We start from the raw sequence: 12,777 nt of genomic DNA, 5'->3' as shown, positions 1-12,777 counted from the left end.
TACCACCATCACAGACTTTAATCAGCAAGTGTGTGGCGGACTGTGTACTAAAGAAGGTAATACGGGTGTTCCCAAACAGGAAACCATGGATGAACCGAGAGATCCACTCCCTACTGAAGGAGAGGACCGCTGCACACAAATCTGGTGATCCTGATCTGTACAAGAAATCGAGGTATGACCTTCGGAAAGCTATCAGGGATGCTAAGAGGCAATACCGACTCAAAATAGAGTCCCTGACCAGCCATCAGTTATGGCAGGGTTTACATGCCATAACAGGCTACAAGACGAAGTCAGGCTGCGTAGCTAACAACAGCGCATCCCTTCCAGATGAACTTAACACATTCTATGTGTGTTTTGAACAGAAGGGAAGTGGATTATCGCCATCCACCCTGACAGCCACCAATGAAGCTGAACCTGTGATCACAGTGGAGGACGTAAGATCAGTCTTCTGGAGAGTGAACACGAGGAAAGCACCTGGCCCAGATGGTGTCCCTGGCCGTGTGCTCAGATCTTGTGCTGATCAGCTGGCAGAAGTATTTGCAGACATATTTAACCTCTCCCTGCTTCAATCTCAGGTTCCCACCTGTTTTAAGACAACCATCATCATCCCGGTACCGAAGAAAAGCAAGGTAACATGCCTCAATGACTACTGACCAGTGGCTCTGACATCCACCATCATGAAGTGCTTTGAGAGGTTGGTCATGGCACGCATCAACTCCAGCCTACCAGACAACCTGGACCCATTGCCGAAACAGGTCTACAGCAGATGCCATCTCCCTGGCCCTACACTCAGCTCTGGAGCATCTGGTCAGTAAAGACACCTACATTAGACTATTGTTTACTGACTACAGCTCTGCCTTCAATACAATAATCCCAAGTAAGCTTGTCACCAAACTCCAAGACCTAGGACTCAACACCTCCCTCCGTAACTGGATCCTTAACTTTCTAACAAACAGACTGCAATCAGTGAGGATAGGCAGCAATACCTCTGGCACGATCATTCTCAACACTGGTGCCCCACAAGGCTGCGTCCTCAGCCCTCTACTCCCTATACACTCATGACTGTGTGGCCAGATTCTGCTCTAACTCCATCTACAAGTTTGCAGATGATACCACCATTGTAGGCCGTATCTCAAACAGCGATGAGTCAGAGTACAGGAAGGAGATAGCTTAGTGGAATGGTGTCATGACAACAACCTTTCCCTCAATGTCAACAAAAGAGCTGGTCATCGACTTCAGGAAAGGGGGAGGTGTACATACACCTGTCTACATCAATGGTGCTGAGGTCGAGAGGGTTGAGAGCTTCAAGTTCCTGGGAGTGAACATCACCAACAGCCTGTCCTGGTCAAATCACGTAGAAGCCAAGGCCAAGGAAGCTCACCAGCGCCTCTACTTCCTCAGGAGGCTAAAGAAATTTGGTTTGTCCCCTTTGACTCTCACCAACTTTTACCGATGCACCATAGAAAGCATCCTATCTGGATGTATCACGGCTTGGTACGGCAACTGCTCTGCCCAGGACCGCAAGAAACTGCAGAAAGTTGTGGACACAGCCCAACGCATTATGGACACTAGCCTCCCCTCCTCGGACTCTGTCTTTACTTCTCGCTGTCTTGGTGAAGCAGCCAACATAATCAAAGTCCCCACCCACCTGGGACATTCTCTCTTCTCTCCTCTTCCAACAGGTAGAAGATACAGGAGCCTGAAGGCACGTACCACCAGACTTAAGGACAGCTTCTACCCCACTGTGATAAGACTATTGAACAGTTCCCTTATACAATGAGATGGACTGTGACCTCACGATCTACCTTGTTGTGACCTCGCACCTTATTGCACTGCACTTTCTCTGTAGCTATGACACTTTACTCTGCACTGTTATTGTTTTTACATGTACTACATCAATGCACTCTGTACTGACTCAATGTAACTGCACCGTGTAATGAATTGACCTGTACAATCGGTTTGAGAGACAAGCTTTTCACTGTACCTCGGTACAAGTGACAATAATAAACCAATACCAATCATGCACTGCAATAGGACTTGGATACTACAATGGTTATGTTCATTATATTTTTGTTACATGCTTTTTGTAAAATGCACAGCCACTGGGAATTGCCAATCTTTATGCATTATAAACTTCATTTCTCAAGTCAGGTCAACAGCACAAGCACTAACTCTCAAAATAAAATGAAAGTTTCAATGATGTAAATCATGCTTGGTCTTGGAGGGAGGTAACACCATGAAACATTTGTTGAAAAGATTGTACCTGATTGCTGCTTTCCAAGAAAGAAGAGCCAAGGTGAGCAGTTATGATGCAGGAATATTTGTTGGAAAAATAAGTGTTGAAAGATACCTTCTGTAGTAGTATGCTGGACTTTCTAGCAAAGTACTAGAAATCAAATTAGTCTTGGTTCTAGCATCAAAACTTGGCAACTTGAATGACTTCAGTTCTTGATCTGTCTACTAGATGACATACCTTGTAACAACTAAACAAGACTGCAGGTACCTTGGAAATGTAAACAGGCAGGAGAGGTCCCATTTCACACGAGACAGCATAGCTGTCAACCTACAAAATAGCTGACAGCCTTCTAAATTTGATAACTTAATAAAAAAATACACAATTGAAAAAACTAAAAAGAAAATAAAAAAAAATGAAATATAAAGCACACCCATCGTTAGAAGAAATGCAGTGGATGTGCCTCAGCAGTAATAACAACATACAATTATATAGCACAAGTAAAATATCCCAAGGCACTTCATTTATTGTATCAAATTCTTAAACAGTATCTTCAGGGTCAAGGTTGATGTGCTTGCACTCCACTCCTGGGAGTTCTGAAGTGGCTAATAAAGTCAAAGCAGCTTCTGCCACAGGTGAGACAGTGCTAGACATGGTGGGAGCCTTCTGCTGCTTGTCATGCTGGGCTTTTGCATACTTTAACACACGGACATTCCCTGCGTGCCCCCTCCCCTTTGTGATTTCAATCCCAATGCAACCCAACCATCACCCTACCTATCCATGTACCTGACTCATTTGAACAATTTTATAAAACAATGCTCTCATACAAGAGATGCAAAATGAAGAACTTGGAATGAGAATTATAGCGAGATATGAACTGGCCGTAAATTAGCTACAGCTATCATAATTGTATTTTAATGACAGAATCGAAAATACACAAAGGTATAGGTTTTACAACAATGGAATATGATATTTTTTAAGGAAATAAGCTTTGATCACTCAATTCCTATGGAACTAAATGCACACCATCCCAAATTTAGAGTTTTGATACTTTTTGTTCACTTTGTAACTATTTATAGCGAGGCGATTTGGCACTGAACCAAAATTACACTTTAATGGTTTATATTTTAAGATTTCACTTGTCACCAAAGATTTTGTTTTAAAACATCAGTAGGTAACATTCAATTAAGCATTGGCATAACTTACATAAACTTAATAATAAAAAAAATTAAATATAAAGCACACCCATCGTTAGAAGAAATGCAGTGGATGTGCCTCAGCAGTATAATGCCTCTATGATCAACCACAAGCTGAGACATAATGTTCAAACTGCTGAGGTAAACTAGTTATCTGCACTCTGTGGTGGACTTTGTGTGAAAGTTTAAACCAGACAATAAAGACTGTCTATTCTGCATCTTTCATGATTTTTAGTTTCATTGAAACAAGGGAATAAAAAGTGGGAGATGCAAGTTACAGGAGTTTTCCTTTTAAGGTCTTCTCAATATGCAAGTTACTCCAGTTCAACATTTTCAAACTATCTACTACTTTATCCTCACAGGCTTTTAAAACTAAAAAAAAATACACGGCATTACATGTCAAAAGTGAAGCCACATCAGCCTTTGCTCCCATCTTTTATTCCAATTAATATAAAGATTTTTGGAATTTTGCATGAACTAATGGGATGTTTACATGAATGAATGAGGTTTAGAAAGGACATGCGATTATAACATGCAAAAGAATAATGCCCTGGAAATTCACCAGCAGCCTCAGGGGAGCGTTTCCATCAAAGCAGAGAGCTATTATGAGCCTCCGATTTGAATTTCAGCAGCACCTGAAGAAAACACACCAAATCATTTTAGCACAATTCTTGATCTGTCTAATTTCTGAAACAATCTTTCATATGTGTAATGGTTTCTGGGCTAATATTCTTTTAGTGAAAAGTAAAACTGCACAAAACAAAATTTTTGAACACCGTTGCCAGTGCAAGGGCTAAAGTTAATCGCCACCTTGTGTGTGTGGCATTGCTCACAAAATAATGGACAAGGTTAACATACAAAGACACATGGGATAACTGTACTTTCAAGGCTTGTTCACAATCACTATCGTTCTTGCCTCAAGGAATGGATAAGATAACCTTTTCATCTGGTCATCTTTTGTTTAAAGAATCCTGATTGGATAACGCAAGGTTCAGGGAAAAATAAACAGAACACAAACTTTACATAGATGTGATTTACTGTTTAAAGGCCTTTCCAAAAATTGTTTGCAACTTTTCAAAGCATTTCTGTGATCTTGGCTGACCCTTCTGGATGGAACGTTACACATCACAGAGTGAAGAAATGAAAGATAATGCAGTGCAAATTATGGAACATATTGCCTCTAAAGTATCTTTGGCAAAAGATTAAAAAACAGATTAACAACTATTAATATTTTTATATCATATGCCATGTGGAAAGTGCAACCTTTTCAAGAACTTAAATAGTTTGCTGATTTTATTAGTTAAATTTCACTGGGGATTTTGCTGCACATGCCCAGCTAAGGCTTTAACTGTCAAATCTTATTCCTCAACCTCTCTCCCCCAAATGCAGCTGCACGTGAGCATTTCCTGCTCATCATACTAGGGAGCCAGGAAAATAGAGTGAGCTCCTTCAATCAATGGGATTTTCCAAAATGTGATCATAATACAAATTTTCAGTGTACATGAAATATGTATTATTCACCAGTCCTTTCATCCTCACTTAAGATGCCCCAGGGACTAAAAGTACTAAATTTTAGAGGTGTTATTGATTTATATTTTATGCTAGCCAATGAACAGAAATAAAAACAATTTGCACTTCTACGAACTGTAGGAAAGAGGTGACAACTTAAAAAAAAAATTGGCTTACATCTGTTGAAAACAGTCCTCCACTCACACGCAAGAACAAACAAAAATATTTATTGCAATGAAAATTTGTAATTTCTTCCCCGAGCCCCTCATAAACCCCTTTAACAATTTTTTCAAGGTTAAAACAAAATGATTTTTTGACTTTTCCCACATGTATGCATGTACCTGCAAATACTCCTTTCCAAGAATGAGCTGATTACGTTTCATGCCTGGAATCCAGGAACACACGTCAAAATCCACCATCTGATTAAAAAGGCATAAGGTTTCTTCTGAAAATAATGTAAAGGAATAACTGAGTGGCTTAAAAACAGAAAATATCAGAAACACTCAGAAGGCCGCATCTATGAAAAGGGAAACTGATTTTTTGTTTCAGGTTGAAGACCTGACAAAGGGCCTTTGGCCCGAAATGTTATCCATTTCTCCTTCCACAGATGCTGTCCGACTTACAGAATGTTTCCAGCATTTTCTCTTTTTATTTCAGATTTCCAGCCTCTGCAGAGTAGCAGAATGAAGGAAGCATGGTGGGGTATGGTCACAAGGTCAACACCTGGAAATCAGGTCAGCATCAATGTGACTAAGTTGAGTTGTGCCAATGTAGCTCTATGCTCACAGGTCTTGTGTAACTAAACAATTAATGATTTTTGTTTGAACTGTGTAGTGAATCTTTGAGTTGTATGAACTAATCACAATTAATATAGTTGTTAGGCAAAGACATTGTATGGTCTGGTTCATCAGGTACTAATTTGCTCTAAATGATTCTTGAGAAATAATGTACCTCCTCACTGACTATTCAGGTTGAGCCATGGTGTGTGCAATCATACTGGCTTGTTCCATCATGAATGAGTTTTAAAATCCAAACCTTATCCACCACCATGAGATTGCACCTTGGCAATATTATTACACATTGTCTTTTAAACGTAGCGACTTATCGATAATTCAGAATAAAAACTTATCCTAGATTGTAAAGTGATATTTAACAAAACGTTAAAGCAGACAAGTATTTACTACCAGAGCTCAAAAGCCGGAATTATAAACTGGAGATATTTCTGTATGATGTGTACAGTCCATTGAAAATATAAATACATCGTTTTATGGAGTTCCAGGCTTTTAGTTTCACCTGCAGTTTTACTTACCAAAACAGTTTTAAACTCCAGCATAAAGCTGACTAGATCAGTGGATTGTTGCAGTCTCTAGTGAGGAAAAAAAAGAAATTAGTCAAATGATTTGTCATTAACTGCTGTAGCTATGTTGTACATGGTGTTAAACCTCAAGCAGACTATGGGCTCACTTCTGGAACAGAGTCAATGCCCCCAATTGCCGTTTTCTCAAATTTACCCAATCTGCATGTGAGGGCCGATCTGGCTGGCCTAAAATATCCTGGAGTTAAAAGACGAGGTTGTAAGCAGTAGCATGACCTCAATTCAATTGACACACTTGGCTAAGCATGATTACTCATTTGAACAAAAAGCTTTCCTTTTAAAGATCATACAGACATTTTTGTACAGCTATCACACAGCTAAACTCCAAAATTTTCATGTGGATTAAATGTGAATATGAATAGGGAAGCAATGGGAACAATAAAGAGTCTCATAATGATTTGTAACAGTGGTAAATTGTTTCAAGAAACATTGAAAGCTGAACCATAAATGCTTCTAACAAGAATATTTAAACACATGTTTTTCTTATTCTTTGGTCCATATTTAACAATGGTGGTGGAAAAGTTACCCTGTGAAAAGTACCCTAGGAACAGATCCTGGGCCCTCAGCTATGTTTATATTAATGACTTGGATAACAAGACAAGAGTGCAACAATTGCGAAAACTACAAAGCTAGGGAGAAAATTCAGTTGTGCAGAGGAGGCAAAGAATCTGACGAGAGATATGCACAAGTGAAGCAAATGGGCAAGGTGGCAGATCAAATATGATGTGGGAAGTAGTAAGGATAGGCATTGAGTTGAGAGAACGTAAAAGTAGAACACTTTTTAAAATAGGTTGCCTTTAGGGTAGTAAGTGTTAGTGTTTTGTTGGATCTTGTTTTACTGCTTCACGACATGCAAGTACAGAAGCAAGTAAAGCAATAAATGGTATATTGTCTTTACTGTAAGGAGTTTGAAATACAAAAGACAAGGAAATCTTGCTGAGATTGTACAGGGGTCTGGTGAACCCTCTCATTTAAAGTAATGTGCACTTATCATCACTGAACCTAAAGTATATACTCACTTTGAAGTCAGCGCAGCATGTATTTACTACCTTGATTTCTAGGACGATAAGATTCTCTTATTGGGAAAGATTGAATTAAGATTAACTCATACACAGTGGAGTTTAGAATGACATATGATCACGTTCACATCCAATATTCTGAGACGAAATGACAGTGTATGTATTAAGAAGCTGCACCAGCGAGGGAGTGCAGAATTAGGGTGTAACAACCCAAGGGAAGAGGGTTGTCTTTAGGGTGGAGACAAGGATAAATTTCTTTGTCACAGATGGTTGAATGTCTTTTGAATTCTTAACTTCAGGACCAAGGATGCTCAGGCATTGAGTATATTCAAGGTTAAGATCAACTGATTCCTTTGGTCTCCAAAAATCTAAGGACAAGCAGAATGGAAGGGAAAGTGGATTAAGGCACAGGATCAATCATGAACTAACTGATTGATGAAGTGGGGACAAGGGGCATTTTGGTCTACTGCTGTGTCTATTTATTTTACATTTAGTTTTAAATTTGTCCTTGGTTGGTTACATAACACACACACACACACACACACACACACACACACACACACACACACACACACAATACTGTGGGGGACACATGGCATGTTCTACTTCTGAAATTTGGTCCCAATAAAGTCAATGAAATCAGTGTGAATTTCTAAGGAAGCAGGGAGTCTGCAGAAGGACTTGGACAGGTTGGGAGAATGGGCAAAGAAGTGGCAGGTGGAATACAACATAGGGAAGTGTATGGTCATGTACTTTGGTAGAAGGAATAAAGGCATAGACTATTTTGTAAATGGGGAGAGAATTCAGAAATCGGAGGTGCAAAGGGACTTGGGAGTCCTCGTGCAGGATTCCCTAAAGGTTAACTTGCAAGTTGAATTGGTAGTAAGGATGTCAAATGCAATGTTAGCATTCATTTTGAGAAGACTAGAATATAAAAGCAAGGATGTAATACTGAGACTTTTAAGGCATTGGTCAGACCACATTTGGAGTATTGAGAGCAGTTTTGGGCCCCACATCTAAGGAAGGATGTGCTGGCGTTAGAGAGGGTCCAGAGGAAGTTGATGAGAATGATCCTGGGGATGAAAAGGTTAATGTATGAGGAGCATTTGGTGGCCCTGGGTGTATACTCGCTGGAGTTGGATGAGGGGGGATCTCATTGAAACCTACCGAATATTGAAAGGCCTAGCTAGAGTGGACGTGGAGAGGATGTTTTCAGTAGTGGGAGAATCTAGGATCAGCAGGCACAGCCTTAGAATAAAAGGACACCCCTTTAGAACAGAGATGAGGAGGAATTTCTTGAGCCAGAGGGTGGTGAATCTGTGAAATTCATTGCCACAGATGGCTGTGGGGGCCAAGTCATTGGGAATATTTAAAGCAGAGGTTGATAGGTCCTTGATTAGTAAGGGCGTCACAGATCACGGGGAGAAGGCAGCAGAATGGGGTTGAGAGGGAAAAATAAATCAGCCACAATCGAATGGCGGAGCAGACTTGATAGGCCAAATGGCTTAATTTTTCTCCTACGTCTTATGGTCCAAGTACAGTCCTTATGTCACTGATACTGAAATTTGTGAAGATAGGATTTGCCAAGGCAGGGGTTGATCAGGGATAGTCAACATGCCTTAGTGCAGGGGAAATTCTGCCTCATTAATTTGATAAGAGTTTTTTGAGAAGGTAACTAAGAATGTTGATGAAGGCAGGGCATTAGATGTTGTAGAACATAGAACAGTACAGCACAGCACAGCACAGGAAGGGCATTTTGGTCCATAATGTTGTGCCGAACTAGTTAAGCTAATGACATCCAATCCCTTCTGCCTGCACATGACCCGTATCCCTCTATTCTCTGCATATTCATGTGCCTCTCCAAGAGCTTCTTAAACACCACTATTGTACCTGCCTCCACCATCGCTATGGCAGCATATTCCAGGCACCTACCACTCTAAAACAAAACTTGCCACGCACATCTCCTTTGACTTTTTCCCCCTCTCAACATAAAAGACATTTTGACCCAGGGAAAAGGACACCAGCCACCTACTCTATCTATGCCTCTCATAATACTATAAACTTCTAACATGTCTCCCCTCAGCTTCCGTTGCTCCCTAGTTTGTCCAACCTCTTCTGATAGCACGTGCCCTCTAATACAGGCAGCATATCCTGGTAAACCTCTTCTTCACCCTCTCCATAACCTCTACATCCTTCCTATAATGGGGTGACCAGAATTGAACGCAATACTCTAGATGCCTTTTCTCTGCTCATATCTGCAACTGATCTATATCCCGTGTAGCCTTTGGCAATCTTCTACAATATCTACAACGCCACCAATCTTTGTGTCATTCGCAAAATTTTAAAACCCATCCATCCACATTTTCATCCAAGTCATATACAAACAGCAGAGATCCCCGTGGAACATCACTAGTCACGGAACTCCAGCAGAATAAGACCCATTGACCACTACCTTCTGTCTTCTATGAGCAAGCTAATTCTGTATCCAAATGGCCAGGTCACTGTGGATCCCATGCATCTTAATCTTCTGGATGAGCCTACCATGACGGACCTTGTCAAAAGTCATACTAAAATCCTTGTAGATCCAATGCTCTACCTCCATCAATCACCTTCGTCACCTCTTCAAAAAACTCAATTATCACATTCGTAAGCCATGCTGACTGTCCCCAATTAGCCCATACTTTTCTAAATGCTCAAATCCTATCCCTAAGAATCCTCTCCAATGTTTTCCTACCACTGACACGAGACTCACTGGTCTATAATTCCCATTTCCCTTCTTGAACAAAGGAACAACATACCTATATATGGATTTTAGTAAGTCATTTGACAAGGACCTGCATAGTAGGCTGGTCAAAAAGGTTAAGGCACATGGGATCTGGCTAATTGGATCCCAAATTAGCTTGGTGATAGAAGGCGGAGGTATTGGTGTTTTTCTGACTGGAAGTCTGTGACTAGTGATGAGCTATAGGGATCAGTGCTGGGACTGTTGCTGTTTGTGATATATAACAATTTGGATGTAAACGTAGGAGTTATGATGACCAAGTCTGCTGATGACAAAGAAATGGTGGCGTTGTGGCTCATGAGGAAGGTTGTCTAAGGCTGCAGCAGGATACAGGTCACATGGAAAGTTGGACAGAGCATTTGCAGATGGAATTTAATCCTGACGAGGGTGAGGTGATGCATTTTGAGAAGTCAACCAGGGATAGGACATATACAGTGAATGGTAAGGAGCTAAGGAACATTGATGACCAAAAGGACCTTGGGGTTCACATCCAGTTTCCTGAAAGTGGCAACACAGATTGATAGGGTGGCAAAGAAGGTATATGGCATACTTGACTTCAGAGGTCAGGGCACAGAATATAGAAGTTGGGATGTTATATGCAACTTCATAAAATACTGGCTAGGCCGTAAGGAGTGCTGTGTATGGTTCTGGTCACCACACTACAGGAAGAATGCAGCTAGGCTGGACAGAGTGCAGAAGAGATTCACCACAACGTTGCCTGGATTGGTAGATTTTAATTACTGAGAATGGATTGGCTGCGTTTGTCTTCCCTGGAGCAAAGGAGGCCAAGAGGAGACCCAATAGAGGTACATAAAGTTATAAGAGGCATCGATACAATAGATAGTCAGAATCTTTTGCCCATTGTAGGAGTTTCAAAATCAAGAGGGCATAAGTTTAAGGTGAGTGTAAGGGGTTTTAAAAGAGAATTTGAGGGGAAAGACTTTCTACACAGAGTGGTTGATATCTGGAACTCACTGTCAGAAATGGCGGAATCAAATTAAATTACTACATTGAAGAGACATTTAAACAGCCACTTGAATAGGCAAGGCATAGGAACATATGGATCTAATGCAGGCAAAAAGGGCTTAGTGTAGATGGGCAAAATTGCTGGCAAGGACATTTGGGCCAAAGAGCCTGTGTTTGTGTTATACAACTCCATGACTCTATGCCTTTACACTCTTGATTCCCAATACTACTAAATATTCTTCACATCTGAAGTTTCCTTTGCAACAAGGTTGAAAGCACAGCAGGCACAATTAGATGCAGGCAAAGAAATACTTGAACTCAATCTGTCTTTGTTCAATGAATGCTTATGTCCATTAAAATTTCTGTTACTGCCAGTCTTCATAATATTAGTATAGTGTTGACTTTTAGAAAGAAATCCATTTCCCCTCCTGATTTAGTAAGGTAAATTATAATTGAATAAATCTTTATTGTCTAGAGACAATTTATAGCAACCTCTAAATTTTTATTACACTACCGTAGCTATTATTTTGCACATTACCTGTTTCACAATGTGCTGGTATCCATGCAAGATTTGGTTTAATTGCCAGCTGCACTGAAGCCTTCAACAGATTAAAAACAAAAATAAAATGGTACAAATTTTGCAATATACAAGTCATAAACGGCAATGTTTGAAATATACCTGGTTGCAGACTTCATCATCCAACTATAGAATACCTGATGTTGGCAACTGTTCAATACATCAGCAATGTGCTACAAGAGAAACCTCACACCGTAATGCTAAGAAATTTCTCAGATATTGGTCACAGCACAGTGGCACAGCTAGCAGAACTGCTGCCTCACAGCTCTAGCAACTCAGATTCTATCCTGACTTCTGGTGCTGTCTGTGTGGAGCTTGCCCATTCTCCCTGTGACTGCAAGAGTTTCCTCGAGCTGGTCCAATTTCCTCTCACGTCTCAAAGACGCATGGGTTGGTCAGTTGATTGGCCACTATAAATTGCCTCCAGCACACAGGAAAGAGGTGGAAGAATAAAAGGGATCAGGGTTGATTAGTGTAAATGGCTGCTTGATGGTCTGCACAAGCTGTTAGCCCGACAGGCCTGTTTCATGCTGGTGACTCTGTGACTTTATGACTGAATTTCAATTGATTAAACTTAACTCCTTAAGTGGGAATTTGAAGTGTCCTCTTCTGTTATATCACAATAAAACACCAGAATTCACCATGTTTGAAAATCCTACAAGCATTTAATGAAATCTTTATGGTAATCTTTGTAACCCAAATTAAAAACAACTTAGATTTAACATTACATTTAACATAACATTTAACATAAGAGACCAATTGATAAACTATGTTTTTTGCTGTTCCATTCCATTAAGGTGACAGCTTTCTAATACAGCTTAGAGTCTTCAAAGTAGCTAAAATTATTTTTCGGTAATTATTTAATCTAGCCGACGCTAAGCATCTTAAGTTTTGTTGGATCTACATTCTCCATCATGCCCCTGACTACTGCCTTGTATATGGCTTAGGGGCTTCTGGAGGTGAGTCATCTGACATATTAGTTTATCTTTAAATGGGATTCTATTCCATTTTTCCAGAGCTGACACACAACCATATTCATTCTACTTCACCTAGTCTACTGAAATTAGCATTTTTCAAAAGTTATTTAAAACCCTAGTCACTTTTCAGACATGATGAAATT

At 40.2% G+C, this 12,777-nt stretch overlaps 1 protein-coding gene across 10 annotated transcripts in view; it reads right to left on the bottom strand.

Annotated features, from left to right (window-relative positions):
- The window catches only part of fancl (FA complementation group L), a 56,866-nt gene that overhangs the window by 27,098 nt on the left and 16,991 nt on the right, over positions 1-12,777 (bottom strand). For 4 of the 10 annotated variants that reach the window (XM_052012021.1, XM_052012024.1, XM_052012020.1 and 1 more), the window contains exons 4-6: positions 11,619-11,679; positions 6,248-6,304; positions 5,280-5,357 (exon numbers count right to left, since the gene is read on the bottom strand). In XM_052012021.1, coding sequence (XP_051867981.1) covers positions 5,280-5,357; positions 6,248-6,304; positions 11,619-11,679 — 196 coding nt within the window. Of the gene's footprint in view, positions 1-5,279; positions 5,384-6,247; positions 6,305-11,618; positions 11,680-12,777 lie in introns of all 10 variants that reach the window. The other 6 variants (XM_052012026.1, XM_052012022.1, XM_052012025.1 and 3 more) reach the window with 4 other exon arrangements.

This window comes from Pristis pectinata, chromosome 3, assembly GCF_009764475.1.
Source record: "Pristis pectinata isolate sPriPec2 chromosome 3, sPriPec2.1.pri, whole genome shotgun sequence".
Classification (NCBI taxonomy): Eukaryota; Metazoa; Chordata; class Chondrichthyes; order Rhinopristiformes; family Pristidae; genus Pristis; species Pristis pectinata.
This window is presented reverse-complemented; position numbering and strand designations above follow the sequence as displayed.